At 37.1% G+C, this 27,631-nt stretch overlaps 1 protein-coding gene across 3 annotated transcripts in view; it reads right to left on the bottom strand.

Moving 5' to 3' along the window:
• Positions 1 to 27,631, bottom strand: part of KHDRBS3 (KH RNA binding domain containing, signal transduction associated 3) — a 215,032-nt gene that overhangs the window by 80,507 nt on the left and 106,894 nt on the right. For all 3 annotated transcript variants that reach the window (XR_010021789.1, XR_010021790.1, XM_063079793.1), the window contains exon 6: positions 9,998 to 10,193. Coding sequence is in view for 1 of the 3 variants with exons in the window: in XM_063079793.1 (XP_062935863.1) it covers positions 9,998 to 10,193 (196 nt within the window). In the remaining 2 variants the exon portion in view is untranslated. The remainder of the gene's footprint in view (positions 1 to 9,997; positions 10,194 to 27,631) is intronic.

The following is a 27,631-nucleotide window of genomic DNA, read 5'->3' as shown; positions in this document are numbered from 1 at the left end:
GTCTGTATTTTTTTTTTAATCTCACTTTTTACAACATTTTTCAAAACTTTTTTTAGAATTCAAAAGACTCAGAGCCACTAACTTTTAGCTTTCTTCTATTATCATTCAAATGTTTGCTTTGTTTATTCTGACTATCTTTTAAATAGCAAAGTTTCTACTTGATAAAAATAGTTTCTTATTATAAAAACTATCTTTAGGGTGATTGTGGAAACCAAGTTTCAACAGATAACACTCAATCCACTGTAGTATTTCTAAGTTGGAAAGAGGTTTAAGAACACCATCTGCTCTTTATGCAGATTAAAAAAACACAACAAAACACTAAGATTCACACTCAGAAAAATCAAATAATTTGCATAAGAACACAATAGACAGGCATACTGAAGAGAAGGGGGATTAGAAACCAAGTATCTTGCCTCTCAGAATAATATTCTCTTTATTAAATTGCATTGTCTTTCATATTTATTAGCTCACTAAATGAACCATGTCATATTTGCTAAAACAATTTTATTTCATTAAGTATTCTGAAAAGTGTACCTAACCCATGGCATAACATGACATAGGAATTAGATGGCATTAATAAAGGCCAAGTTATCCATCCTCCACACAATATATTTAATATCTCCAAAATGTCAGGCCCTGTGATAGGCTCTGGGCAAACTAAGATAAAACAAAGACACAGTTCCTGCATTAGAGGAAACCACATCTACTGGGGAGAAAGACAAGTAAGTTAACATAGAGATAGGTACAAAGTGCCAAAAGGACACAAAAAATGCTAACTATGCCTGATTAGGACCAGAAAGTCTTCACAATTGAAGAGCAAGTAGTAAAAACAAATTGGCATAAACAAAACAAGAAAGGGCATTCAAAGAGAACCAACAGCACATGGAAACAGATGCATTGTTAAAGTCCCAGGTATGTTTAAGGAACTGCATTTATTATATATGAAATGTGAAATTGAAACAGAGTAAGGCTAGGCCTGTGAACCAAACTGACTCCATTTTCCCTGCAGAGGACACTTCGTTACTTTTCCACTCCTCAGTCATGAGACCCCCCAGGGCTAATGATTACCCCATGGGCTGCCCTGACAAAATAGACTGAGATGAGAGGAAACAGATACGTACTGAGTTGCAACCCCCCCCCCCCCAAGGCTTGTTTACCATAATTGTAAAAGTTACAGATTAACCTTAAGACCCCTTTAGTAATTTCCACCTGCCCACGAAGCATCAAGGTAACTGCTACAATGACCCTCCTGGGGTGACAATGATGAGCACCACTGCCATTTTGGACCTACTGAGCATGCACCCATGACACAACCAGGAAGAACAGAATGGACTACCTCCAGTGACACTGGCCTGTACCTCTTAACTCCTTTCCCTATAAAAGACCCTGAACAGGTCCCCTCAGGAGGCTAGCTTTACTGCTGGTACCCCCCTTATGCATAAGTCTTTCTCCTCTTTTAATAAAGCATTGCTTGCTTTAGTGCTGGGTACATTGTTCATTTCTATGACTTTGGAATCCAAGAGCCTAATTTAATCACTGGCGAAAACTGAAAAGCTTTGGGCACCAGAGAAGACTCTAGCTGCAAGAGGCAAGTGGCCACTGGGACTATTTTGCTCCCACGTTTCTACTGCTGGTAAGTCTCTCCTGGAGTCCCCAGCCTAAATTCTGACAAGGCAATGCTTTATTCTCTTTTATTCTCCTTTCTTCCCCTTTTCTTCCTCTTTAAAGTGGTTGTGGGACAACTACAGCTTAAACTCCTCTCACCCTGTGAGAAGCTGCTCCCTCTGGCCAGCAGCAGCTTGCCCTGATGGATAACTAGCAGAGGTGGGAAGGCTACTCCTACACTGTGAAGATCTTGCTTGAACAAGTTCCTCCTGATGGGGGATTCATGAGAGTGGTGGATATTCATTCCCATGCCGCACAGTGAATGGAAGTCCAGAAGCTGCTAAAATTCCCTTTACCTTATTCTGATTTTCTGAGCCCTCTTCTGCTGTTTGGTTGGATTGTATCCACTATTATGTAGGTGCACCCTTGAGTGCTCCTGGCTATGCTTTGTTTCTCTGATTTAAATCTAGTTGGTACTTTTCTTCTTTGTGCTGACAACAGTGGGGAGAACTGCTTTTATCAACTACTGTCAGTGGACTAGGCTGGCCCCACTGATTGGGACTAGGATAAACTGGACCCCACTGCTCCTCTTTTCTCTTTGTTTGCTTGGTTAGACATTTACTTGAGTACGGTAATCTGAATAAATCTTCCAATCATTGCACCAACTTTTGGACTTTCAGGTCATTTCTTTAATGCGAGAGGGCAAGTTGAGCCGGTTCTGTCAGTAACAAAATGACAATGTGGGGAGAGCAAGAAGCTAAAGAGACCAGTCAGTCACTCAGACAAGGGGACAGTCAAGACCCTCAGACAACATGTAGAAGAAGAGTTTCACCTTTATCCTGAAGAGACTAAGAACTTTCTAAAATTCTAAACTAGTTCTCTATACCTATGTTGGGGGGGTAGTGTGTACAACAATAGCATATCAGATTTTAGATACTAGAAATACATTTAGGAGCAGTATGAAGAATATATTAGTTAAGGAAAGGAACTGGGGCTGGGCTACATATGACTAGTATATGTTAGGTGCTAGGAATAAAAGCGTGAACAAAGATTTAAAGTTAGTGGGAAATCAGACATGAAAACAAATATCCTAACAATTGCAAATCGTGAATGGTGTGGTGTACTATGACAGTACATAATCAGAGCACATGAGTTAGACACTAGGGGATCAGGGAGAAGGTTTACTAGTGAGAATAAGCATCATAACTGCAGCAATTGCAATGTAATGAAATGGAGATCAGTTATTCATGAGCAAGAAGTGAAGACTTAGCAACTGTTCGAATACATAGAAAGAAGATGACAGAAGAATGAAATCTTGGCAACCTGGCGGAGCCATTCACCTTAAAAGGGAACTCTGAGGAAGAATGAGGCTCTTCGTATTAGTCTACATCACAGCTTTCAAAGTGCTTATAGGGCATTCAGGGAGAGAGGGCCATAGGAAGGTGATACCAGACAGAGTTAGAGATTTAGATTTGGTAGTTGTATTACTCTGATATAATAAGAAATACTTATTTTGGTCTTCTTCACAGCCCTTGGCTCAGAGCTCCTAAAACCGTTAAAATTTCCTAAGTGATAAGAGTGATAAAAGTGAAAGGAGGGTTTTTGTTCTTCATAACAAATCCCTTTCAACCACACTTAAATTTATGCTAATAAGGTAACTATCCAAATGTCCCTAAGGATGGGGGTGGGGAGAACTGGGCTGGCTGCCACGGGAACCAAGCACAGGATTAAAAAGTTGGAACTTTTTGCCCTATCCCTGAGCTCCAGGGAAGGGACAGAGCTAGAGGTTGAGTTAATCACTAATGGCCAATGATTTAATCAACCATGCCTGTGTAATGAAGCCTCCATCAAAAACCCCAACTGAAGGAGTTTGGAGAGCTTCCTGGTTGATGAACACACAGAGCTGCTTAATAGATCTGCAACATAACCAGCGCCATCTTAGACAAGCCCAAGTACAAAACAGCACCATCCACCTCCTCCCCTCCCCTCCCCCATTATCTCTTACAATAAGCCTCATGGTTTTGGAGAAAATGAAACTTTCAGCGTTTCCATAGGTGCAGAACTCTCCATCCCCATGACCTAACTCAATCACCACCCTGGAATTACATCGCCAGCTCTTGGCGCCAACATACCAATATAAGCTCTACCACCCCCACACCTGGTGCTGTCCCTTTTTCAGGGCAGCCCCAGCTGTCCTCCATTTTGAGTACAGCCTGGCAGATTTCTTTCTTTAATAAAGCTTGAACGGTACCCAGCATCTTGGCTCACTTTCTTTCACTGCTGAGAAAGTGGCTGCCTGGACAGGACTTGGAAGCTCCAAGATACCTCTCCCATACCTTGCCCTGTGAATCTCATCTCTTGCATCTAGCTGTTCCTGAGTTGTATCCTTTTATAACAAAATCAATAATAGTAAGTAAAATGTTTTCCTGAGCTGAGCAAATTAGGGAACCTGAGGAGGGGGTTGTGGGAATTTCCAATTTGTACCCAAGTCAAACACAAGTTTTAGCCTGGGGACTCACTACTTGTGACTACCATATGAAGGGGGGAGGGGCAGTCTTGTGGGAATGAGCCCTTTACCTGTGGGGTCTGTGCTAACTCCAGGTAGTTAGTGTCAGAATTGAGTTAAACTGTAGGACACCAGTTGGTGTCCTCAGAGAATTGTTTGGTATGGGAAAAACCCCACACATATGGTGCAGACGTCAAGTATCCAGAGTAGCAGTAAAGAGAAAACATGAGTTTTCCTTTCAGTAGTTATTAGCATGTGTTTAGGTGAAGTGATAGAAATGGACAAGATCTTTCACAGACAGTAATAAAACGACTGTACTGAGTTTTAGGGGTACACACACGCACTCTAACTTCCTGTTTTTTTCGCCATGTTGACCCCTAAAGCAATTTATCAAAAATGGTTTGACTTTAGAAATTCATATGTAAATTGTGTTCCACCAAGAAACATCAGGCATGTCTTTCTGAATAATTACACCAACATTTATAATTGTTAAAGTGCTCTCATTCAATGTACACTGGGTTACACTAATTAGTTATTTAATTATTTGGATATAACTAATAAATCAGTGTCATTTTGGTTAAGAGGTACTTCTTGTTCTCAAAAAAATTAATAAAAATTTTTTAAAAACCAGACGAGTTACTGTAATTATGTCTAATTTTACTAAGTGAAAAGTAAACAGAAGCTTCCAATTTATACTTAAATGGTTAAAAACACATCCATTATCAGTTTTCTTTTTTTTGGAAAAAGGCTAATCACATTGAATTGACTTGTTTTCTTAAAAGATAAATTCACTAAGGAAGGATCTGGTCTTATCAATGGTTAGACTGTTCTACTCAAATGGCTATAGTGCATGTCACAGGTACTCTTGTAAGAATAATCTCACAGTAAAATAGATTTGCTAACAGATGTTCTTCTCAGTGACACACACTCAGGGAGTATTTTGCAACAGTGACTCCAATGAAGAACAGCTGGCTCAGATGACATTATAAATAATCAAATATCTTCACCAACCCACCCTGAGCAAATCAGTTACATTTCAAAAGGCACATTTTGACAAGGAAATGGCCGTGAATTACCAGATTTTCTCAGATGGGCCAATAAAGCACATTCTTTTAATAAGCATAATATAACTATTTACTAAAAAAGATTAGAACATGCATCGTTACTTGAGTTTCTTGGGCCTAAAACTATATTAGAATACTTTTATTTACATAGGCATAATCTGGAGCCTTTTGAGCATTTCTAAGGTATGGAATGTATACTTTCTTCAAAATAGTAGTTGTGGCAGGATGTGAAAGAACAGGATTCCCCTCTACCCCTTTTTATTTAAATAAGCAACTGATGTGATTTTTTTTTTTCCATCTTTTATTTTAGAAATAACGGCCTCAGATAGTAAATTTTAAGTAAAAGTTAAAATGAAGAGTAAACCGATTTGGTTAGATATAACCAAACAGGTTCTATAGAAATAAAATATTTATCACTATAAATGTTTCTAGAAGATATTTAAAAATTACATTTCTGAATTCCAAAGGAACAACAAATTCTCAGAAATACAGATGCTCTGCAATTCTTAAAGTGAAATTGCTATTTTATTTTTGCTAATAAATGTGATAGCAGTGCTTTGTTCTTTTATGTTTTTAATCCTAACCCCTTCCTATTCTTCCTAAAAGTTCTTCATTACTATTTGCCTGTTTAGGGTAGCTTAAAACCAGAGAATTACTGAATCATGAAGGACACAGAGGTGATTTAATACAATCCCCTGTAATTCCTTTCAGAGAACTCTTGATTAGGGGAATATACAACACCTGCTGCACTTTCTCGGAAGATGAAGAGATTTTATAATCTCAGCTAGTAGAACACTGTTTTTGGTTCTTTGTTAACAGAGCACTGGTTTTTCAAGGTAGAACATAGGCCTTGAATTCTGCATCCTGCATCTGCTCCTTCTTTATCAGCCATGTGACTTTGGGCAAGACACTTAACCTCTCTGACCTTAAATTCTCATTTGTACAATAGAATTCATCATAATTCACTGGGTGGTTGTGAGAATAGTATGACATACATGAAAATGCCTTGGGGAGAGTAGTTGTTCATTAAATATTATGCTCTTCTTGAGTGTTCCTTCTTATACTGAGAAGAGATTTACAGTATGTTACTTTGTTTCCTCTAGGCACAGAATTAGTTTTATTTCTAATCTGTGACTGCCTTTTGAGTACTGGAAGACAATGATAATTTGGGGAAGCTATTTTTTCAAATGCCAACTATCATATTTCTTCCCACCAGATAGTTCTTATAATGACTTCTTAAAAAATAAATAAATAAATAAAAAGCAATGGTAACTTCCATTGGGAAAACTTAAACAAGTCTCTGTGTAGGGTTGTTTAGTCCAGCAAACATTTACCAAGTGCTTACAATGTGCAAGAAACTGTGCTAGCAGCTAGACTTTAAACTAATTAAGAGATAAAGTGCTTTTCCCTAGATATTTATGTTATATATAAATTGCTATGTGAGTAGAAATGAAAAATCACACAGAAGGCATCTGTGCTGGGTTTTCCACAGGTGGCAATTTTTAAAAACTCAATCTTGAGAATATTCATTCATTCATTTAGCAAATATTTGCTAAAGACCTACTATGTGTTAGGCATTATACTAGTTGCTGGTAATAAAAAGACGAATAAATGGGGTAGAGTCCCTGCCCTCATGTACGTTAGAATCAATTATTTCAGCATATATATATATATATTTTTTTCCCCTGACCAGTAAGGGGATCGCAACCCTCGGCACAGTGTGGCCTGCACCATGCTCAGCCAGTGTGCGCACTGACCATCCCTATATAAGATCCGAACCCGCGGCCTCGGTGCTACCAGCGCCGCACTCTCCCGAGTGCGCCACGGGGCTGGCCCTATTTTAGCACATTCTAAGACCCAACTTTACTACCTGATACATGGATGAATAACAATTTTTTTGTGTTACAGGATCCTTGGCTTTTTAAATCGGATATCTTGTACTGCACTCATCCTATCTAAAATACTAGAAACAAAGAAACAAAATAAAAATTTAAAAAAAAAAAAAAAAAGCTTTGCTTCACCCCACCCCCCTGCTTCCCATGCCACAAAGCTAAGCATGTTGTGTAATATTTAGGATTTCAATGGGCAATGTCTGGAGAGATGCCAGAGACTGAAAAGCTGTATTAGAGAGGGTGGAAGTAGGAAATTCAATTAAAGTTGGATCAGGAGAGGAAGATGAGGTCAAAAGGGTGGTGGGTATACCTGAAAGGCAGTGCTACTGACGGCAAGCCACTGTAAGTGAGGCAAGGGCATTTTATCTACCCCTTACACCAGCTACCAACAATGTTATACACAGTGGTCAGGTATTGAAGCTTTTCCTGTGTCACAAAAGCTTATAGAATGCAAGGCTAAATGGGAAAAATCCTTCTTCTTGGTTATTACTTTTAAAAGGTATTTCTAGGAATAATAAATACTAAATTAAATGGGAAGGTTATAACACTTATAATCTGAACCCTTTAATTCAACTTGGGGAAGGAGATGAACCCATGATAATATTTCTTTTTCTTTTGCATCCCACTACACCACCTAAAGCCTACCTGGAAAGCACAGAATCTTTTAATGTGTGCAAAAGTTGTTATTGTATGACGTTGATGAAATTGCTAATGCTGCACTCCAGCCAAAATAAAACAATGTCAGATGTGGCCATCAGTTATTTGACAGCAACACCATAGCATGGCAGAAAAAGTAGTGGCCCTATGTTGAAACAGCAGCTGCAGCAACAAATCACTGCCAGGAAGAGTGCCAGGCGTGAGTGAGTGTGGGACTCAAACCATACAGGTTGCCTTTCTTCTTCAGAACTCTAAAACCTTTGCTTTGAAAAAAACATAGGTAGTATTCTACAGGGCGAATATCCTATTATCCATGGTAGTGGATGGAAGAGAGAGTAAACTCAACAGAATACTTCTCAATTCAATTATTTTAATGCTTTTCCCATAATTTATCAATAAAAACCAGAGCTACAAGTACCAAAACCAAGCGTTTTGTATTTCTCTTGCTTTTGCTTTTCCTCTCCAGAACTTTACCCTTTCAAGAAATTTTTATTTTTACTCATTCAATTTATTTGTAGACTTGCATACTTGCTGAGACAGAGAACATGTGTGTCTGGTTCACATGGCAGGAATTCAATCAATCTTTGTTGAGTGGGAAAAAAAATTAACACATGTAAAAAAGGCAATAGCTCTTTCTGAAATACATGAATGGTGAAGGCAAAAAAGTTAAATACTTTGACTCATACCAAGTTTATGGTAAAATGGGGCCTAAGATCCAAGTTTCCCACAGCCACTGCTTGACAATTTTCAGTACAAGATCCAGCAACATCTACGTTAAATCTAAACCTAAGCCAAATCAAGGTAAGCAGAGGTGGAAATAAGACATGGGCCTACCAAACAGGAATTTAACAACAATTCCTCTTCTTTATAGTCCCTGCTACTTTCAGGAGATTCAGCATTTGTGGAAGATCTTGAGGCATGATTATTATTGTCAGTTTGCTAAGAATATCAGGAGATAGAAAAACGTCTAACAGTAAGGAATAAAAAAAGAGGGGCTGTGTCCTTCCCCAACCAAATAAAAAAATGGTGAAACTGTTTATTAAGAGATTTATTTGTTAAATATAATTAATTCACTGATCTCCTGGTATGCACTCTCTGTCAAGTGTAAAGAGATAAAAGCTATCCATTCTTACCCTTCCAGAAGTTCACAGACAAGGTGGGAGAGAGACATGTAACAACTGTAATAATGCTCCATATGTCAGCTATTACCTCCCCTGAATTTCCCTAGCTGACCTAAGTCTAGAGAGACAAATAGGAGATAGATGAAATGTGAGAAGATCATTCTAGACTGAGCAGGTGGTGTCAGCAAAGGTCTGGAAGCATGAGAGCATGTTCAGGTAATTACAAAATGTTCATTATACTCAAGACATACTGATCTTTCCAGTGGATGCAGATGAAGCTGAAGAGGTTGTCAGTGGCCCAGGGGATTACTGCAGCCTTCTAGAAACTGCAGAGAGGTGCTAAGCACCCAGTAAGAGATGTCCATTAAAGTAAAACATGAACATCTATTGGTTGTTAATTTTATCCCCAACACTACTCCCCTTCACTGACTACAGTTCATATAGTCTTACTTTAACACTTTCATGACTTATATGAATCATCTAACTGCTGCTTATTTTCTTCATTTATGGTAAACTAGAACACTATAGTAAGAATCCTAGGGGCGTTGTATTTCTAAAGAATCTCCCCCACTCCCCAATTTTCACAGTTATACTTCTTTCTTTTATGTTAAGTAAGTCCATGAATCATATCAAAGAATTATCAAATGGTAAATGAAAAAATGATTTGCATCAATTAAAATATAGGAAACTTTTGTTTTCTTCACTGAAAAGAATTTCCACTAAGAATCTTTACTTAGTAGCATAGCTTTAAAAAGAAACACTTAAGGATAAAACTGTCTTGGTATATACAGGCAATTATTTTCTAAATGATTGCATTACTAAAAAGCAATCTGGAGTGGAATATGAAAGAATACTATGTTAAACTACTATCAGAGCTTAATAACTGTCTTCTTGACTGCAATCTTATACCTCCTCACCACTCAAATTCTTCTTCCATACCTTAGATTTAAGCAATTTGATGAAAGAGGTCATGTCATTTTTGTACCTCTAGTATCAAGTACTAATTCAGCATTCACTACATGTTTGCTGAACTAAGGTAGAATATTCACGAACTAAAACAAGGTGAGAGAGGTACTTGTTTACAACATCCAGAACTATGTCTGGATTGGGTCAATCTGACCAACCAAGCTCCTGTTTGGCACTTGCACTTACATATTCTCCATAGGTCTCCTGTGTTGGGGGTGGTGGTGGAGGTCTGTACCCAGTTGGGGGGGCTCCTCTTGCTCTGGGAGTGAGTAGTCCTCTTCCCCGACTCACTGGCCCTCGGGTGGAAAGGACTCCCCTGGGAGTTGGCGTCCCTCGTGGTACACCAACTGCAACTGGCCGGGCTGTGACTCCTCCCCTTCCCCTGCAAGCAAGAGAGTCAAATTAGCAATGTTTGTCATATTCTCTAAACATTCCATCATTTATATATATCTGTATCTCAGAAAAATCACTGTTCCATAATTCTGTAAAAAGGAATAAGAAAACCACTTGCAAAGTAAGAACTAAAGCAAACGAGAAACAGGTATCTACGAAACGAAGGTCAAGTCATTTAGGCAGTTAATCTAGCAACAATAAATATGGTGTCCAGACTCAATTTCTGGCTAGTAGGAAACAGAGTAGGAGGCTCTGATCTGGAGAGAATGCACCCACTGAAGACTTCCGTATGATGCCATGCCAGGATCACACCCAAACTTCATACCAACACTGTGAAGTGGGCTTTATCTTGTTTATCTATAGACAAGGAAACCAAGGCTTAAAGAAACTTTAAAACTGGCCAAGAACACACACAAACAGCAAAGCCAGGTGCCAAACATATGCCACCATTCCATAAGAGAGAGAATAAAATATATTTTCTCAATGTATCAACTACATAATAATATAAAGTAGCATTCTTAGGTTAAATAAACAGACATTTTCTGAAGTTAAATTCAACATATTCATGCATTTCTAATGTAAAACGTGAGACTTAGTCACAGAGGAAGGAAGGAGGTGGCTACATCAAGAATGGATCAGCATAAGCAAAAACCTGAGAAAATGTGCAAATCCTGTTTGAAAAAATGAGGACAGAAAAGTGTGGCTACACCAGAGAATAAAGACACAGCCTGATTCACCTTACCTGGACAAGGTCCTCCAAAGAAGAACTACAGCTGATAATGCTGGTTGCCTACAGATCAATTTTCTCCTTCTTCGGTGTGTTTGGAAGCAATACATCGTGAAATGCTTATTTTCCAAAACAACAGAGAAAATTAACAAAACCAAAAGTTGATTCTTGAAAACATCAATAAAATTGATAAATCTCTAGACAGACTGAACAACGGAAAAAAAAAAACCCAACAAAATCCAATATTGGAAATGAAGAGGATTTCATCACTACTGGTCTCAGAGACATTAAAAAATAATGAAGGAATACTATGAACAACTCCAGGCCCACAAGTTTCTTAACTTAGATGAACTGGACTAATTCACGGAAACTTACAAACAACTAAAACTCACATAAGGATAATCTGAATAGGCTTACACCTATTAAAAATATTTAATCAATAATTAAGAACCTTCCAAAAAAGAAAGCACCAGGTCCAAATGGTTTTCACTTAATTCTATCAAATGTTAAAGGAAGAAATGATACCAGTTCTCTAGAATCTCTTCCAGAAAATAAAATCAGAGGGAGCACTTTCTAGTTCATTCTATGAGGATGGACATTGGAACTGCCTCCTAAGAATTATTTCTACATTACTAGTCAGAGATAACTGGCCTCAGCCTGGCCTTGAGCCCTGGTGGGGACCTGTCATAGCAGGTACCTCCCAAAATTCTTATCTAAGTCCCCCTCTGGGGGCTACAACTATCCAGGACAGGGGTGGGGGGTACGGGCCTTGGGGCCAACCCAGATGTTCTCTAACTTCCCCATGTTGAGACATAGGGTCCAAGAAGGAACGAGAATGAAGCCTCCTAATAACCAAAGTGGATAAAGATATTATGAAATGGCAAACTACAAATCAATATATTTCATGAACACAGATGCAAAAATCCTCAAAAATACTAGCAAATTGAATCCAATTATGTGTTAACAGAATATTACACCACAATCAAGTGGTATTTATTCCAGGTATGTAAGGTTGGTTCAATATTAGAAAATCAATGTTATACACCACATCAACAAGGCTAAAGCAGAAAAATCCTATGACCATATATAGAGAGGAGAAAAAGCATTAGGCAAATTGCAACACCCATTCATAATAACTTTCAGTGAACTAAGAATAGAAGATTTCTTTAAGTGGAGGAAAAAAACATCTATAACAAACCTACCAGTAATATCTTATTTAATAGTAAGAAACTGAATCTTTTCCCCTTAAGACTGAAAACAAGGCAAGAACAGCTACTCCTTTCAATACTCCTATTCAACACTGTACTGGAAGTCCTACCTACTTCAATAATACAAAAAAAGTGAATAAAACTTACACCAATTCTGAAGGTCGAAATAAAAGTTTCTTTGTTCACAGGTGACATCATTGTCTATGTAGAAAATCCCAAAGAATCCACCAAAAAGAAAAAAGAAGAAAAAAAAAGAAAAAACAAAACAAAACACGACACTCTTAGAACTAATAAGCATGCAAAACGAGGCTTTAGAATACAAGATTAATAAGTCAAATGCTTTCCTATATACCAGCAATAAACAATTGGAATTTGAAATTTAAAAAAAACACAAAAACATTTACTGAAGCAACAAAAGAAATGAAATGTTTGGGTACAAATCTAACTAAATAAATACAGAATCTCTGTAGAAAACTACAAAACTCTGATGAAAGAGACCAAAGGAGAAACATACCATGTTCATGGTTGTAAGACTCAGTATTGTTAAGATGCCAATTCTTCCCAATTTGATCCATGGACTCAATGCAATCCCAGTCAAAATCTCAGCAAGCTACTTTTTTTAGATATTAACAAATATATTCAAAAGTATACATGGAAAGAAAAAAGACCCAACAGACAGCACGTTACTGAAGAAGAAAAACAATGTCAGAAGACTCACAATATCTAATTTGAAGACTTATTATAAAGCTATAGTAATGAAGACAGCATGGGATTGGTGAAAGAACAGACACAAATCAATAGAACAAATTAGAGAGCCAAGAAATCAACCCATAGACATACAGTCAATGGATCACTGACAAAGAGTAAAGTCAATTCAAAGGAGAAATGATAATCTTTTCAACAAATAGTGCAGGAAAAATTGGGCAGTCACAAGCAAAAAATAAGAAAGTAAAAATAACCTAGACACAGACCTTACATCTTTCACAAAAATTAACTCAAACGAATTTTAGATCCAAGTACAAATATGAAACTCATAGAAGAAAGCACAAGAGAAAATCTATGTGACATTGGTTTGGTGATGAGTATTTAGATACAATATCAAAAACATAGTCCATGAAAGAAAAATTAAGTTGAACTTTATTAAAATCATACACTTCTGCTCTGAGAGGACACTATTAAGCAATAAAGAGACAAGACATAATGAGAGAAAATATTTGCAAAACACACAAAGAACTTTTAAGACTCAACAATAAAAAAACAAAAAACCCAACTAAACAATGGGCCGATATCCAGACAGCTCACCAAAGAAAATATATGGATACTAATTAATGAAATGAAAAGATGCTCAACATTATTTGTCATTAGGGAATTCCAAATTAAAACAAAAATGAGATACCACTTCACACCTATTACAATGACTAAAATAAAAAAAAAAATGAATATATCAGTGGTTGGTGAGGTAAACATAGTCTTACCATACAATCCAGCAACTGTATTACTAGGTATTTACCCAACTGATTTGAAAACTTATGTCCACATAAAAACCTGTACATAAATGTTTATAGCAGTTTTACTCATAGTCACTATAACAACCAAGATGCCCTTCAACAGATGAAAGAATAAGCAAACTGGAGTACATCCACACAACGGAAAATTATTCAGCAATACAAAGAAATGAGCTAAGAATCTATGAAAAGATATGAATGAATTTTAAGTGCATATTTCTAAGTGAAAGAAGCCAGTCTGAAAAGGCTAAATATTCTATGATTTCAACTATATGAAATACTGAATAAGAGTAGAGAGATGGTGGTAAAAAACAAACAAACAAAAAAAACCCAGTGATTGACAAGGGTTCAGGAGAGAAGGAAAAGTTGAATAGGTACAGCATAAGGAATATTTTATGGTGATGAAACTATTCTTCATGCTACATGACACAAAGCATCTATAAAAACCCACAGAACTTTATAGCACAAAGAGTGAACTTTAATATATGGAAACTAAATAAATAAATAAATAAATAAAACCAACAAAAAAACCTTATTATCTAGGAAATAGGGGAAATGCTAAATGTGACAAAACATTTTTTCTTTGTGACAAAACAATTTTGGAGGCAGCTGGCCCAAAGAGAGATAGAACCCTATACCTTGGTGTTTCCAGCATCATACTCTAACCAACTGAGCTAATTATTTTTAATTGACACCCATTGATTGTACATATTTATGGGGTACAGCGTTATATTTCAATACGTGTATACAATATGTGATGATCAAATTAGTATTTTCATCATCTATCATTTCTTTGTGATGAGAACATCTGAGCTCTTCTCTTCTAGACATTTGAGAACATAACAATAAATTATTGATATTTATAGATGTCCTGCACTACCGTACACCACAAGAATATGTTTTTTCCTTTCTAGCTGTACTTTTTTATCCATTAGCCAACCTCTCCCTATCCCTCTACCTTAAAAACAGTTTAAATATATTAAAACATATGAAAACAACTTTACTAAAAGGGTTGGGGGAAAAGTAAAGTCTGAATGAGATGAGTGAAGCCTATAAGACTAAAGGCAAAAAAACCCCAAAAAACAAACAAAAAAAACTGTCTATAAGCACTGTTGTAGTTGATAAAGTAATTTCCTACAGGAAGGGGTGTGGGTACTGATTAACATTCTGATACCTCTATACATGTATATTAGAACTCCACAATGAAATAAATGGATGGCGGAAGCCAGGTTTCTCATGTTGGAGTGAAGGTTCTAGACAAACAAGTAGAAGAGGCTAGAATAATCAATGCAGTAATGGATTAGAATTAGAGACATCATTATGAACTCATATTTAGTCTTCTATAGATACAGGTGGTTAAACAAAGAAATATGCATAGATATGTGCATATACATGGGTTAATACACAAACATATATGTCCTCGCTGTCAGCTGAGAGGGCCCAGAGCAGGGACATTCCAGTAGCAACGAGCAAAACTAGCACCCGATCTTAATTTCTTATACAAGTCCCAAATAAAAGGAACCAGAGCTCACCAGAGAAAAGGCTAATTCTAAGACTGGAGGAAGAAATATATAAGATGAGTCTGGAACAACTTACAGTGCCAAAAAGAAAAAAAAATGCATTAAAAAAAATAAATCAATAAATAAAAGCCCCTAATTACGGGGTATGTCAAAGGAACAGAGAAGGTAACTGAAATAATTCCCAGTGGCTAAAGCTGAAACAATATGAGCAACAAAATAGTTTTGGATTGTAACCCAGTGTATAAAATAAATATCCATGAGTCCAACTGATGTAACTGATTGAATAAATAAACAAATAGGGGAGCAGAGCCAAATCTTCCAAATAATTTTTGTAGATTTTCCACTCTCCAGGAGGTGAATTATAATTCCCTACTCCTTAAATATGGGCTGCCCATAATGCCTTCCTTTCAAAGGTACAGTATGAAAAGAGGGAAAAAATAACTTTACAATGGAGAAACCTGACAAATACTACCTCAGCCAGGTTTAGCAAAGTAACATAAACAGTTATAAGCCATGTGGAAAGAATGTACACTTGACCTGATGTGATCAAAATGGCATTTTACCCTGGGGTTTTCAATCTCCAAACCCATAACCCCAGGCTAATCATGAGAAAAATATCAGACAAATCCCAACTGAGGGACATCCTACAAAAAACTTGATCAATACTCCTCAAAACTGCCCAGGTAATTAAAAACAAGCAAGCCTGAGAAACTATCACAGCCAAGAGGAGCCTAAGGAGACATGACGACTAAATATGATATGGGATATTAGATGGGATCCTGGAACAAAAAAGAACACTTAGTAAAAACTAAAGAAATGTGAAATGGATTTTAGTTAATGAGGTATTAATAATATAGTTAATAATGTATCAATATTGGTTCATTAATTGAAATAAATGAACCATACTAACATAAGATTTAATAATTAGGGAAACTGAATGCAGGGTATACAGAAATTTTCTGCATTATCTTTGTAATCTTTCCATAAAAAACCTAAAACTGCTCTAAAATACCAAGTATTTAAAAAAACAAAAACAAAAAAAACCCCTTCAATTTTGCAGCTTGCTCATAGCTATGCGTAGCCTGTGATCATGTTCTGGCCAATGAGACATTAGCACTTACTTATGGGAAAGCTCTTCTTCCTGCATGAGACGTGGACATGGTTGTAACAGCAGTAAGCTGGAGGGCAAAAGTGACAGGCTAGGAAAAGGGTAGCCAAGCTAGAGGGAGCAGGGATCCCCATGGCAGTGTGGGGTTATTATATAGGCTTCTAAGTGAGGGGGAGAAGGGTGATAAACAATTTCTACTAGGTTAAGCCACTGAAAGTGGATATTTGGTATCAGCAGTTGAACCTAATCTTAATACAAGAAACCTGAAGCAATAAAAAGAAAAACAACTTTTTTCTCAGAAATAAACTTCACCCTTAGGAAACCTATATTATCCCTTTTCATGAGTATCATTAGTTTTTGTTTGTTTGTTTGTTTCATCCTGTGCCATAAAAATTAGTACAGTAAAACTACTTGTCAAGAGCAAGGGCACTGAAATGAGATTTGAATTTAATTCCTGATGTACTTGCTAGCTTTTCTACCTGCCAGTTAACATCCAAACTAATCAAGAGGCTGAACTTTCCAAGCCAGTTTCCTCAATTGTGAAATGGAGATAAATACACAATAACACTTCTGTGAGATGAAAATAAGAGAAGACATTTCAGTGTTTACAATGCTTCCTGACTCAACAAAGATCAAGAATTTATATAAATTTCAATCACTCTGAACTCTACTGACAGACACTATAATTTCTGTAATGTCTTACTATCTTTGTATCTCTGGTATATATCTAGAAAAATCTTCAGTGTGATTAAAGAATAGATTGCAGTTACAGTACAACATCTAACTCATTTGTGCTATTTCAATTAATCATTGTATATTTAAACTAATAAAGGCTTCTTGCTTCCTTATCTAATACATCACTGCCATCCAAAATATTATATGGACCACAAAAAATTCAATATGCTTCTTAAACATATAAATTTATGCCTTTCATCAAATTGAAAGGCATAAATTTCTACGTTTAAACAGCTTACAATTTGTTCCCATAACCATCAATATTGTTGGTTATGTGCCCACTGGGTATATGGACTCATACTAAGATATTATTATCTTAGACAATTTTAGACAAGTCATTCGATATATCAGGTAGTTCTGAATACTTATCTATAGAAGATGCTTTAAAGATTGTTTTTTTAAGCATCTGAAATTCCATGGGAACAGTATTAAGTAGCATAGTATTAATATTGCTGTAGATGATGTGATACTCTGGTGGGAGAAAGGCATGATGGAGAGTGAAATGCTAACATAAAAATCTTGTCTTACTGCAAAGTAGTTATTGAATGCTACAAATGAGGTTCAGGGGAAAGCTGAACAGCTGGATTGATAACAGGGGGATGAGAACAGAAAGAGTGTGTTAGATGAGACTTATAATGATAATTAATGGGAATTTAATTTTTTTTAATTGAAAAACAGATTCAAATTGGCAGGACTAGGGTGCCACACTGCTCACAATGAGTATAACAGAAGAACAGGAAGCTAACACACCTGCATAGGAAGTTTCAAAAGCAAATGAATGGATAGATAGATTTTAATGGTTCCTTCTGACTGCACTTTTTACCATAGTGACCATGGTTTCTGGTCTTGAAACTCAGATACGAAAAAAATCCAAAAAGGTTTTTGTAACGAACAGCCATGTTGTGGGAACAGTGTTTTGAATGAACAAATACAAGAAATCATTAATTAATCAGAACTAATTATTTAGTTTACAGATTAATACAAGTTTTAAGATGTGAGTTTGGGTTCCAACACACCATACTCAAATTTAGTTCTGTCACTTAATCTCTGAGTCTCAGTTTTCCCATCTATAAAATAGGGTTAATATCAGCTATCTCTTGCAGAATAGTGAAGATTAAACACAGGGTATGTAAAACGCATAGCCAACAACAGGCACTTAGTAAGTGTTACGTAATTATTACATAAACTTCTCTGTCCTGACACTTTCCTTTTAGCTGCTTATCGAAGGATGAGGAGGGAGAGCAGACAGAAAGTATAACTCACGTCAATTTTCATTTTATACATTTAGCAACAGTAATGTGGTCTGGCACAGTAAAAGTTTATAAACATATACTAAATTACTGGGTTTTTATCTATAAATTTTATGAGAGGTAACAAAGTACGGTTTAACCTAAACCATGAATTTGGTGGCAGAAGCCCCAACCACTCAAGCTAGCTCCAGCACTACTAATTTGGTGACCTTGGGAAACACAGTTGACTCCTGAGGCTCAGGAGGAGCAGGAGTGATCTCTCTCTACAATGTGGATGTCTGCAGGATCTAGAAACAGACTCTCAGTCTGATATTATTGGTATCACAGTGAGAAAAACCTACACATATCTATCTGAGGTCCAAGTCCTGCTGCAATAACCTGAGGGGTAATTTTGACAATCTTTCTTCGTTTCTATGAGAGTGCTTTTCTAAGGATAAAGCTCAATCACACTAAGAATTTTTTTTCACTTGACTAAGGTTCCTAGGCGAATGAAACGACAGACAAAAGGAAAAGTTGAAAGTAGCCTACAGTTACAATCCCCTCAGCACATACATAAGAAATTGTCAGAGCTGATGAATACAGAAACTTCTAAACAGAGCACCTTTACAGATCACTTGACATGTGGTTCTGGGGCAGTGCTTCTAACATGTTCATGTGCATCCACATCACCTGGGGGCCTTGTTACAGGGCAGAGTCTGAGTAAGCAAGTCTAGGCTGGGCAATGAGATTCTGCATTTCTAACAAGCGCTGCTACTGGTAGTTTGCAGACCGTCTTTTGATGAGCTGAGTTTTAGATCCAGAGGTTATAGCCTTATTATGAAATTTATTGCTTATTTCTTTATTCTGTGTTCTATCCAATCTTCAATGTACTGGGGTGCAGAAAATGACACCCCAAAATATGGTGCTTTGGCATGCTGATTGCTTTGAATCAAAGAAAACTAAAAGCCTCCAAAATAAGCCTCAGAACCAAGGTCTCTCTCTGACCTTCCTCTGCTTCCTTTTCTCTGATCCTCTTTCAGGAAGTACTCTCTAGAAATTCCTTATCTAAGAAAGCTTCCTTCCAAAAGAAATGCAATTGTCTTAAGGCCCCCTCCGGAGGAATCTTAAAAAACATTAAGGAAAGACTAACCATCTGAGAAGAGAGAGAGTAGGAGTTGCCACCATGCCCAGACAAGACTTTCAGCTATTCTCCTGAAGGTAGCGCCAGCAGGTTACTTGGGAGGCTTTGTCTGCATAAAACAACCTTTGTTCACACTGAAGTTTTGCCTTTCACCTTCCTGCCCCCTCCCCCATCGCTCAGAAGTATTTTGTTCCAGGCCATTGTTCTTTGTGCTCTTTCTTTTCCTTTAAAAACCATTTACTCCTACAAACCTTTCTCCCTTTCCCCTATGAAGATGGGTATGTATATAAGCTTCTGGACCTCACTGAGTTACTGGGTCATCATTCTCCTGCCATTCTCCTATGCATGTTAAATAAACTTTGTATGCCTTTTCATCCCATTAATCTGCCTTTTTTCATTTCATTTTCAGCAAACTTTCAGTGGATGAAAGGAAGTTTTTCCCCACACTTATAAAAGTAATTAAAACAACTTTTTTTTTTTTTTTAACTGAGTAACTGCTTTGTTACCTACATTGTACAGAGTATCAAAAAATACAAGGCAATTTGTTCCTTTTCCAACAAGTTATAAACTGGTTTTATTAGTAACGTTGACAATAAAAGACAGTGTGTGAAGAAGTGCAGGCTTTTATAAAGAGCAAGTTACTTTTCTTTTCATCCAGTGATGTGGCCCCCTGATGACAGAGAGCTCATTCCTTACTCTGAAGCCTGTGTCACTCAGTGTCTTCCAGTTCTGCCTGTTAGCATGTTTTTACTTTTTACCTTTATTTAAAATAATAAACTCTTTATCCTTTCTAACTATCAGTTCTATTTCTGCCTTTGGGAACATGTAGCACAAGTTTTCTTCCTGAGAACAATATTGATATAAAGGAGATTAAGAGAAGTAAGCAATTTGCTCAAGGGCCTATGTTGAGGGACTAATCAAAAACCTGTTCTACAGGAACTCAATTTTTAGTGTGAGATCATTTTGAGTAAATGATCATTTCTCCTTTGAGAAAAGGGATTATGGCACAGTTTGGGCCTGAACGAGACGTTTAAAAAATCAAGTAGGATGAAGATGAGTGTGCGCTCAATTTTCTATCGCCACTTTATTGATGAGGGAACTATGGCTTAGAGAAAAGTTCCCTGAAGTCATATAGCTAGTGAGAACCAGGGTGACTCTAGAGCCTCTGATTTTCCCACAGGGCCACACCCTAATTTCAAGCCAGGGAAATGATTACTCATTAGTTGGTAAGCAGAATAATCCCAAAGAGAATTTATACAAATTCAGATTACTAGTCAGTCCTCTTCGCCCTCCTCAATTATTTGTACGAAGTTTCCATTTATTGTTTCAGAAAGCATGTTCATTACTTTCACTAGCTCTTCAGAACCTTCATGTTCAAACTATGGCTTCCATGTATATTTGTTTTCTTGGCATTTTAAGTTTTCTTTTCCTATGCTTATTCTGTTAGCTCAGAGTTTCTCTGGGGCTCCTTTAGGAAGACTCTTAATTCCCTGGCAGCCTTTTATAGTGCATTCACTTTGATATTTTTGTCCATTTTAATCCCATCACTTTTTATCTTCCTGTTGGGAAAATAAAACAGTTTGATCAGGGCCCCTCACTTTAGGCCTGGCTGGGGGTGGTGCAGTGCATTCTTTGTAAGCAGGTTGTACGTGTGGGGTTGAAGTTAGCGCATATGCACGGCGCCACCACCTTGGCTGGCGTCTGCCTTGGGTGTCCGCTGCTCACAGCTATGCTCTCTAACCTATGGCTTCCAAGGTTACTGAGCTCACAGACCTACGTTTGTGGGGTCTGGGGACCCAGCCTGGCATGTGAAGGGTTTGTGACCCAATCTGGACAACAGGATTGAGGGGTCTGTGAGCTCTAGACCCAGCCCTAGCTTGACAATTGGCCCAGTAGGCAGGATTACGGGCAGATATAAGAGCGCTACAATTGCCATAGTCAGTGCAGGATTCTGACATTAGCCTAGCTTTACACTTCCAGAAATGTGTTAATATTACTAATTTAATAATTTGCAGCACTTCTATAGACTTTAAAAGGTTTTTTTCAGTCATTTAGTAGAATATTAGGGAGAGGAAGGTACAAGAACAAGCATCTCTGGAAATGAGTCTTTTGATAGTTATTTTATGAAAAGTTCCATAGGTTCCCAAAAGCCAAGAACCAGTGAGTTATCTTTTGTTCTTTTTAAAAAAACAAATTCAATTTTAGCAGCCTATTATGCTTATAATTGTTTACTGTATAAAGGTGTAATAATATTAAGATTTTAAATATTTTTACAGAAAATATAATTTTCAGAATCAAGATGATAAAAAGAATTGAAATATGTTAGTATTCTTTAAATTCAAAGTTAGGTAAGAGAAGTAGAAAAGATAAGAAGTAGCTTTTGTTCAGGGCTAAGTGTGTGCCAAGTATGGCAGTAATCATATTCTATATGGTATTTTATTTACTCCTCAGGGGAAACTTGTAAAACTGGCAGTGCTGACCCCATTTGACTGAAATGTAGAGAAGTGAAGTAGCCCTCATGTGCTACTTAAATAATCAATAGTGGCAGTGACATTTAAAATTACTTCTATCTGATTCTAAAGCCCTCTTCTTTATGTGCCACCCTTCAGGGGCAAAAATAGAAACCTTCAACCCCAGCAGCAAGTGAGCATGCAAATTAAACTGGCAAGCATTATTTAGTCCAACACTAAATTCATAGTACTTTTGCTTTTAGTTTTATGGGTGATAGAAAGATCCTATGGAACACAAAACTTGTGGTGTTGGGGTGATGGTAAATGCATTCTTGCCATAGGAGCAACCAGGAATTTCTTAAGATTTTTGAAAAACTGATTTCTATTCATTTATTATTTCACTGAACATTTACTGAACACACACTGAGTTCCATGACTGGGTTTAGATCCAGAAATACAAAGGACAAAAGGCTTATCTCCTCTCTAATATGAGCCCAATATAGTCTGGAATTAAACAAATGTAGTACGGTAATTACGTTGCCATATGGTCCTAGTAACAGCAGAGGTTAGCACAGAGTGTGAGACAGTCAGAAAAGAAATGCAGTACCAAGCTGGAGTTATTACATACTTTTGGAATAATATATTTCAAGAACTCAACAGAGGGGAAATATACTTAACTAATGTAAAAGTATATGATGCAATCCTTCTGAGGCCTTCAGAAAGTGCTGTATGAACAGACTTTTTTTAATATCTGAGAACCTCTTCATTCTTTATATCTAGGATAAAGTTTTATTCAATTGCACCCAGAGTCTTCTGTACTGGACAATTTTAGCAGTACTATAATAATCAGAGGGGAATAGCTCCAAAGCTCTTCAGCACAGCAGTTAACATACATCCTCATCAAACTGACTAGTGGTCAACTCCAACTACATCCAGCTGTTGCAGGTGTGTCCAAGGGAGTTAATATGCAGGCAGCTCATTCAGAGGCATTTAGGAGTAATTATGCAGTCAATGACGATCACCACCACTTGGGGCCCATTAAAGGATCTGTGTTGTTTGCTTTAGCAAAAATAAGTCTGACTGTTCCTTCTATTAAATTGTTTAGTGCTCTACCAGCCAAAGAAGTGGCTTTGGAATTAGTGTGTTTGGATTAAGACTACCAATTGATGATGTAGTTTTCTAGGTTTAAACATTAAAATAACTTTAATACTAAAGGTTTAGTTTTTCATTTCTCTCTGTCTTGGTATTTCTTTCACCAACTGATTAATTGCATCCTCTACTGTTTCTAGTTTTACATGTTTGGAAAACTTGAATTACAGTGATTGAATAATAAAGATTAATTTGGCTTTGATGTATTGTGACATTTCTATATAGAATTTCAGATTATTTCTTCCTCTATTGTGCATGACTTAAATTTTAATGTTACATTTACATTCAGAGAGAATGCTTGCTAATAATAAATTAATTTTAGCAAACATCTGGAGTATTCTTTTTCAAATATAAGAACATAAAAGCAACAAGAGAAGAGAGAGCATGAACTCTGGATTGAGGAAGTTGGATATAAATGTTGACTCCACCAGAAACTAACTGCACAAAATTCGAAGAAGTATAAGTTCTATATTTACAGTCTTACTTTCATCATTTATAAAGTGAGAATAATATTTGGTTTATACACAGTTGTTGTGAGGCTTTAAAAGGGCCACATATATAAAATTTCTGGCATGTGTGTGTTCTCAAAAAAACATCAGAAGGTCCCACTGCTTCCAGTATAGCTATATAAGCTCCAACCAAACCAATGTTTGGGAAGATAACAACTCTAAACTTTGGGTAAAATACAAAAAACAATTACTTAAAGATACTAGGTAATGATTAGAAGCGGGCAGATGCTAGAGGGCTGCTGACATTCAGGAAATGGCACCTGGACATGGCAACTTCTGGCTTTTAGCATGAGGACAGGCTGCGGCAGGCATACATAGCAGCTAAAACTCTTACTGAAGGCCCATAGTCTTTGCGGCCTGAAGAATCAGAGGTCAAAGTATGGGGCCAACCACAGCTGCTGGAAAGTGAGGAGGGAATTGCAGAAAGAAGAGAGCCAGAGGCAGGAAGCCACAAATTCTATGAACTCTAGCCAAATCTCTTGTGACCACTGAACCACAAATGCATAGGGCAGACTGCAAGTATCCCTGAAAAAAATGAACAATCTCTAGTGAGACTTGAACTGCTTACCAAGCGATAGAGTTTGGATGTATTGTCCTCCCAGAACTCACACGGAAATTTCATCCCCAGTGTGTCAGTTTGGGCGGATCCCTCATGAATGGATTAATACTCTCCCTGCAGGAAGGGGGCCAGAGTGAGATTTCCCTCTATTAGTTCCTGCGAGAGCTGGTTGTTTAGAAGACCCTGGCACCTCCCCTCTCTCTCTTGCTTCCTCTTGCCATGTGATCTGCTTGTACCCAACGGCTGCCTGCCACTTTCTGCCATGAGTAGAAGCAGCCTGAGGCCTGTACCAGATGCAGCTGTCCCAGAATCATAAGCCAAATAAATCTCGGTTCTTTATAAATTACCCAGTCTCAGGTATTCTGTTATAGCAACACAAAATGGACTAATACACTAAGACAGACTTTGCAGTTTGAATCCGATCAATCTATTTGCTAAAACAAACATTCTAACAAAATAAAATAAAATAAACACTTTTTGGAGGAACATAACAAAGTCTAGCATTTTTACAACATAACATGTACTCCTAAATAATCCAGATTAATTAGCAAAGGCTTAATTTAAACATAGCTTTCATAAATGTTTAATGTATAAATGGAAATATGCTGGTAATGAAAAAATAAATCTTAGCAGAAAAATAAAAATGATTAATAATCAAATGAAAATGTGAAGTATGCATAAAGCAAATGTACTTCATAGGGCCTGGTTTTCCAAAGCCTTGCAGTTTCAAATATCTACCTTACAAAAAACAGGAATTTTTCCCTAGGCCATTTAGTCTCTGTTGTAAGATAAAGAATTGTAACACAACAAGGCTGCTGGTTCAAAGACAGACAAGTTACTGACTGATAGGTAAAGTTACTGGGAAGCTGCTGGAGGGAGAAGAAATGTTTGCTAGATAAAGCTTTTGTTAGTGGATTGACTTAATTGCATGTTACCAACTACTGTTAAAGTTTATTAAAGGATACGTAGCAAAAACCCCACCTGTGTTCTCTTCCTGTAACTTCCTGGTCTGAAGAATAAATGCAGGAAGAGAACCCCAATTCATATTTAATTTCTCAAATGGGAGGAATGCCTTGCTCTTGAGGGTTCGGGGAGATTAACCCCTTTCTGGGGCTTCTCACTCAGAAGAGATGGGCTTTGAGTATTCTTTGGTGGCTCCATCATGCAGAGGAAAGGGGGTGACAAATCCATGGGAGGCAAAGCAACATGAAAACTTTACAACTGAAAAAATACAGTATCTGAAATAAAAATATCAATGAACAGGCTTAACCCCGAAAAAAAAAAACACAAAGGAAAGAGGCAGTGAAGTTTGAGGCTTGATTGAGAGACTGACTGGTCTGGAAAACAGAGAAAAATGATAAGGAAAATGAACAGAGCCTCAAAGGCCTGTGGGGCACTATCACAAGGCTAGAATTTCCCAAGCTTTCTCAGTTCACAATGCACTTAGTGTCTCAGTAATTTATTCATACTATTTCCCCCAGGCCAAAATAGAGAGCAACACAATTCTGATAATTGAATTGTGAGGTCTGCATAACTTACACATTCACTTCCTAACAACTCTGTAGCTGTTTGAAAATATACATGTACATAAATTGAAAGGAAATATTTCATTATTAAATAACCACAATTACAAAGCATATTGGGAACCACATAACTTCTTAAACCATGGGACCAAATAAGACACTGTCATTCTCATTTCCTAATCCACACTGATTTTCACATGATGCATACTATAACAGCAATTGCAGAAATACCAGCTTCCCATAGATATGCTATCATTAAAATCAGTGGAGCATGATCTAATGTTGAAAAAAATACCCTAACCTCACAATTACTGCAGTATCTCAAAGATACTGATTATTACTGTGTTTCCTATGAAATTTTAAAACTATCCCATGGCAACACTGTGAGTTTGTTCCAGTGCCTCAGCACCTTGGCATAAAGTCTGGGAAATAGAGTCATAAGATTTACATGTGTAACTACAGTCCAAAAAAGGGGAAAGAAAAAGGGGCAAGTAAAATATTTAAAGAAACAATAGCTAAACATTTCCCCAATTTGATGAAAGCTGATAAAAGACCCTGAGTGACTGGGTCTGCCTAATAACCTACTTTAACACAAAGCCACCACATTCAGCACCCTTTATTGGTGAACGTGTATTTCCTGCTGGAAAGAGGCTTAATCATCTTTGTTCATGTCTCTTACTGCTGCTTCTGGTATTAAATGTAGGGAGATAAGCCTGACTTCTATTTGGAAGAAAGGGCCAGAAGGGCCAGAGTAAAGGCCAGTAGAAAAGCAGCACAAAACAAACCATTTATTTTTAAAAGAGGAATAGAAGAGAACATCTTTTGGCATTCAAAACTGTAGTCCAGACCACCAAAGAAGCAGGCAAGTGTGAGAAAGACCAACTGAGAAAAACATAAAACAAAGCAAAAAGTGTGTTGCCTGGTTGGCCTCAATTCTACATCAGTGTTGCTTCTCAAATTCTCTCTCTGCCGGGGTTTCCTGGGCCTTGGAAGGAGTTAGGAAGGTAACATTTTCAAAGCAATGCTTTTTAGACGCACTGTGCAGGACAGATGGTAGAAACTTCTTATCTCCTAAGTTAAAAAAGTATAATCTTATTTCTCTCATTTGAAACTAAAATAAAAAGGTTTTATTAAAACATTTATTACTTCTCACTGGAGGACTTAATTTTAGATTGTTTACGTCCTGTAGCAGAAAGGGCTCTTGAAGTCATAACAGCAGGGCACATTCATGAAGATTCCAGTAATAACTTGTTCCACTGTGAAATTCCAAAGTGGCGATATCCATGTGACCATTCCCAAAGCTAATACCCACGCAATCCAGTTATTTGACAAATAAGAACGACATTAATAAAAGAATATTTAATGGTCAACACTTTATCAGAAAGAGCTTAAAGAATGTGTTTTTATACTTTATTCCCTTTGTTAGTTACTGAGTGATTACCATATGCCAGGTACTAGGGACACAGGACTTTTATGAACTTACATTATAATGAGGAATAACCAATTAAAACAGTGAACTAACAAGGTAAATTCAGCTTGATAAATGCTACTAAGTAAGCAGGACAGTGTTATGAACCAGATCTGGATTAGAGAATGGCTCCTTGAAAGCAGGTGATCAGCAAAGGCTTCTGTTACAAGGTGCCAGCGTATGTTGAGCATACAATGCTGAGGAGTAGGAAGCCAGACACTTGGAGACAAAGCACCCCAAGGAGGAGGAGGAGTGAAGGCAAAGGAGTGGGAAAGAAATGAGCTTGGCCTGTTTAAAGAAAAGAAAGGAGACCAGTATGGCTGGAATGAAGAAAATGGAAAAGTGGAATGAGATAAAGTCAGAAAGGCGAGGAAAGTACCAGATCATGCAAGTTTGTATCAGGAAATCTGGATTTTCTTACAGCTGCAAAGGAAGCCATGGAAAGATTTTAAGTAGGGGAAAGATATAATCAAATCTAACTTTAAAAGGTTATTGTGACTGCAAATAAAAACTAGTAGTGTGGATTAGATTAGGAAGGATAGCAGAGGTGATTAAAAAAACAGGTTTGAGGTTTATTTTAGAGGCACAATCAAAAT

This window comes from Cynocephalus volans, chromosome 15, assembly GCF_027409185.1.
Source record: "Cynocephalus volans isolate mCynVol1 chromosome 15, mCynVol1.pri, whole genome shotgun sequence".
NCBI classification, from domain to species: Eukaryota; Metazoa; Chordata; class Mammalia; order Dermoptera; family Cynocephalidae; genus Cynocephalus; species Cynocephalus volans.
This window is presented reverse-complemented; position numbering and strand designations above follow the sequence as displayed.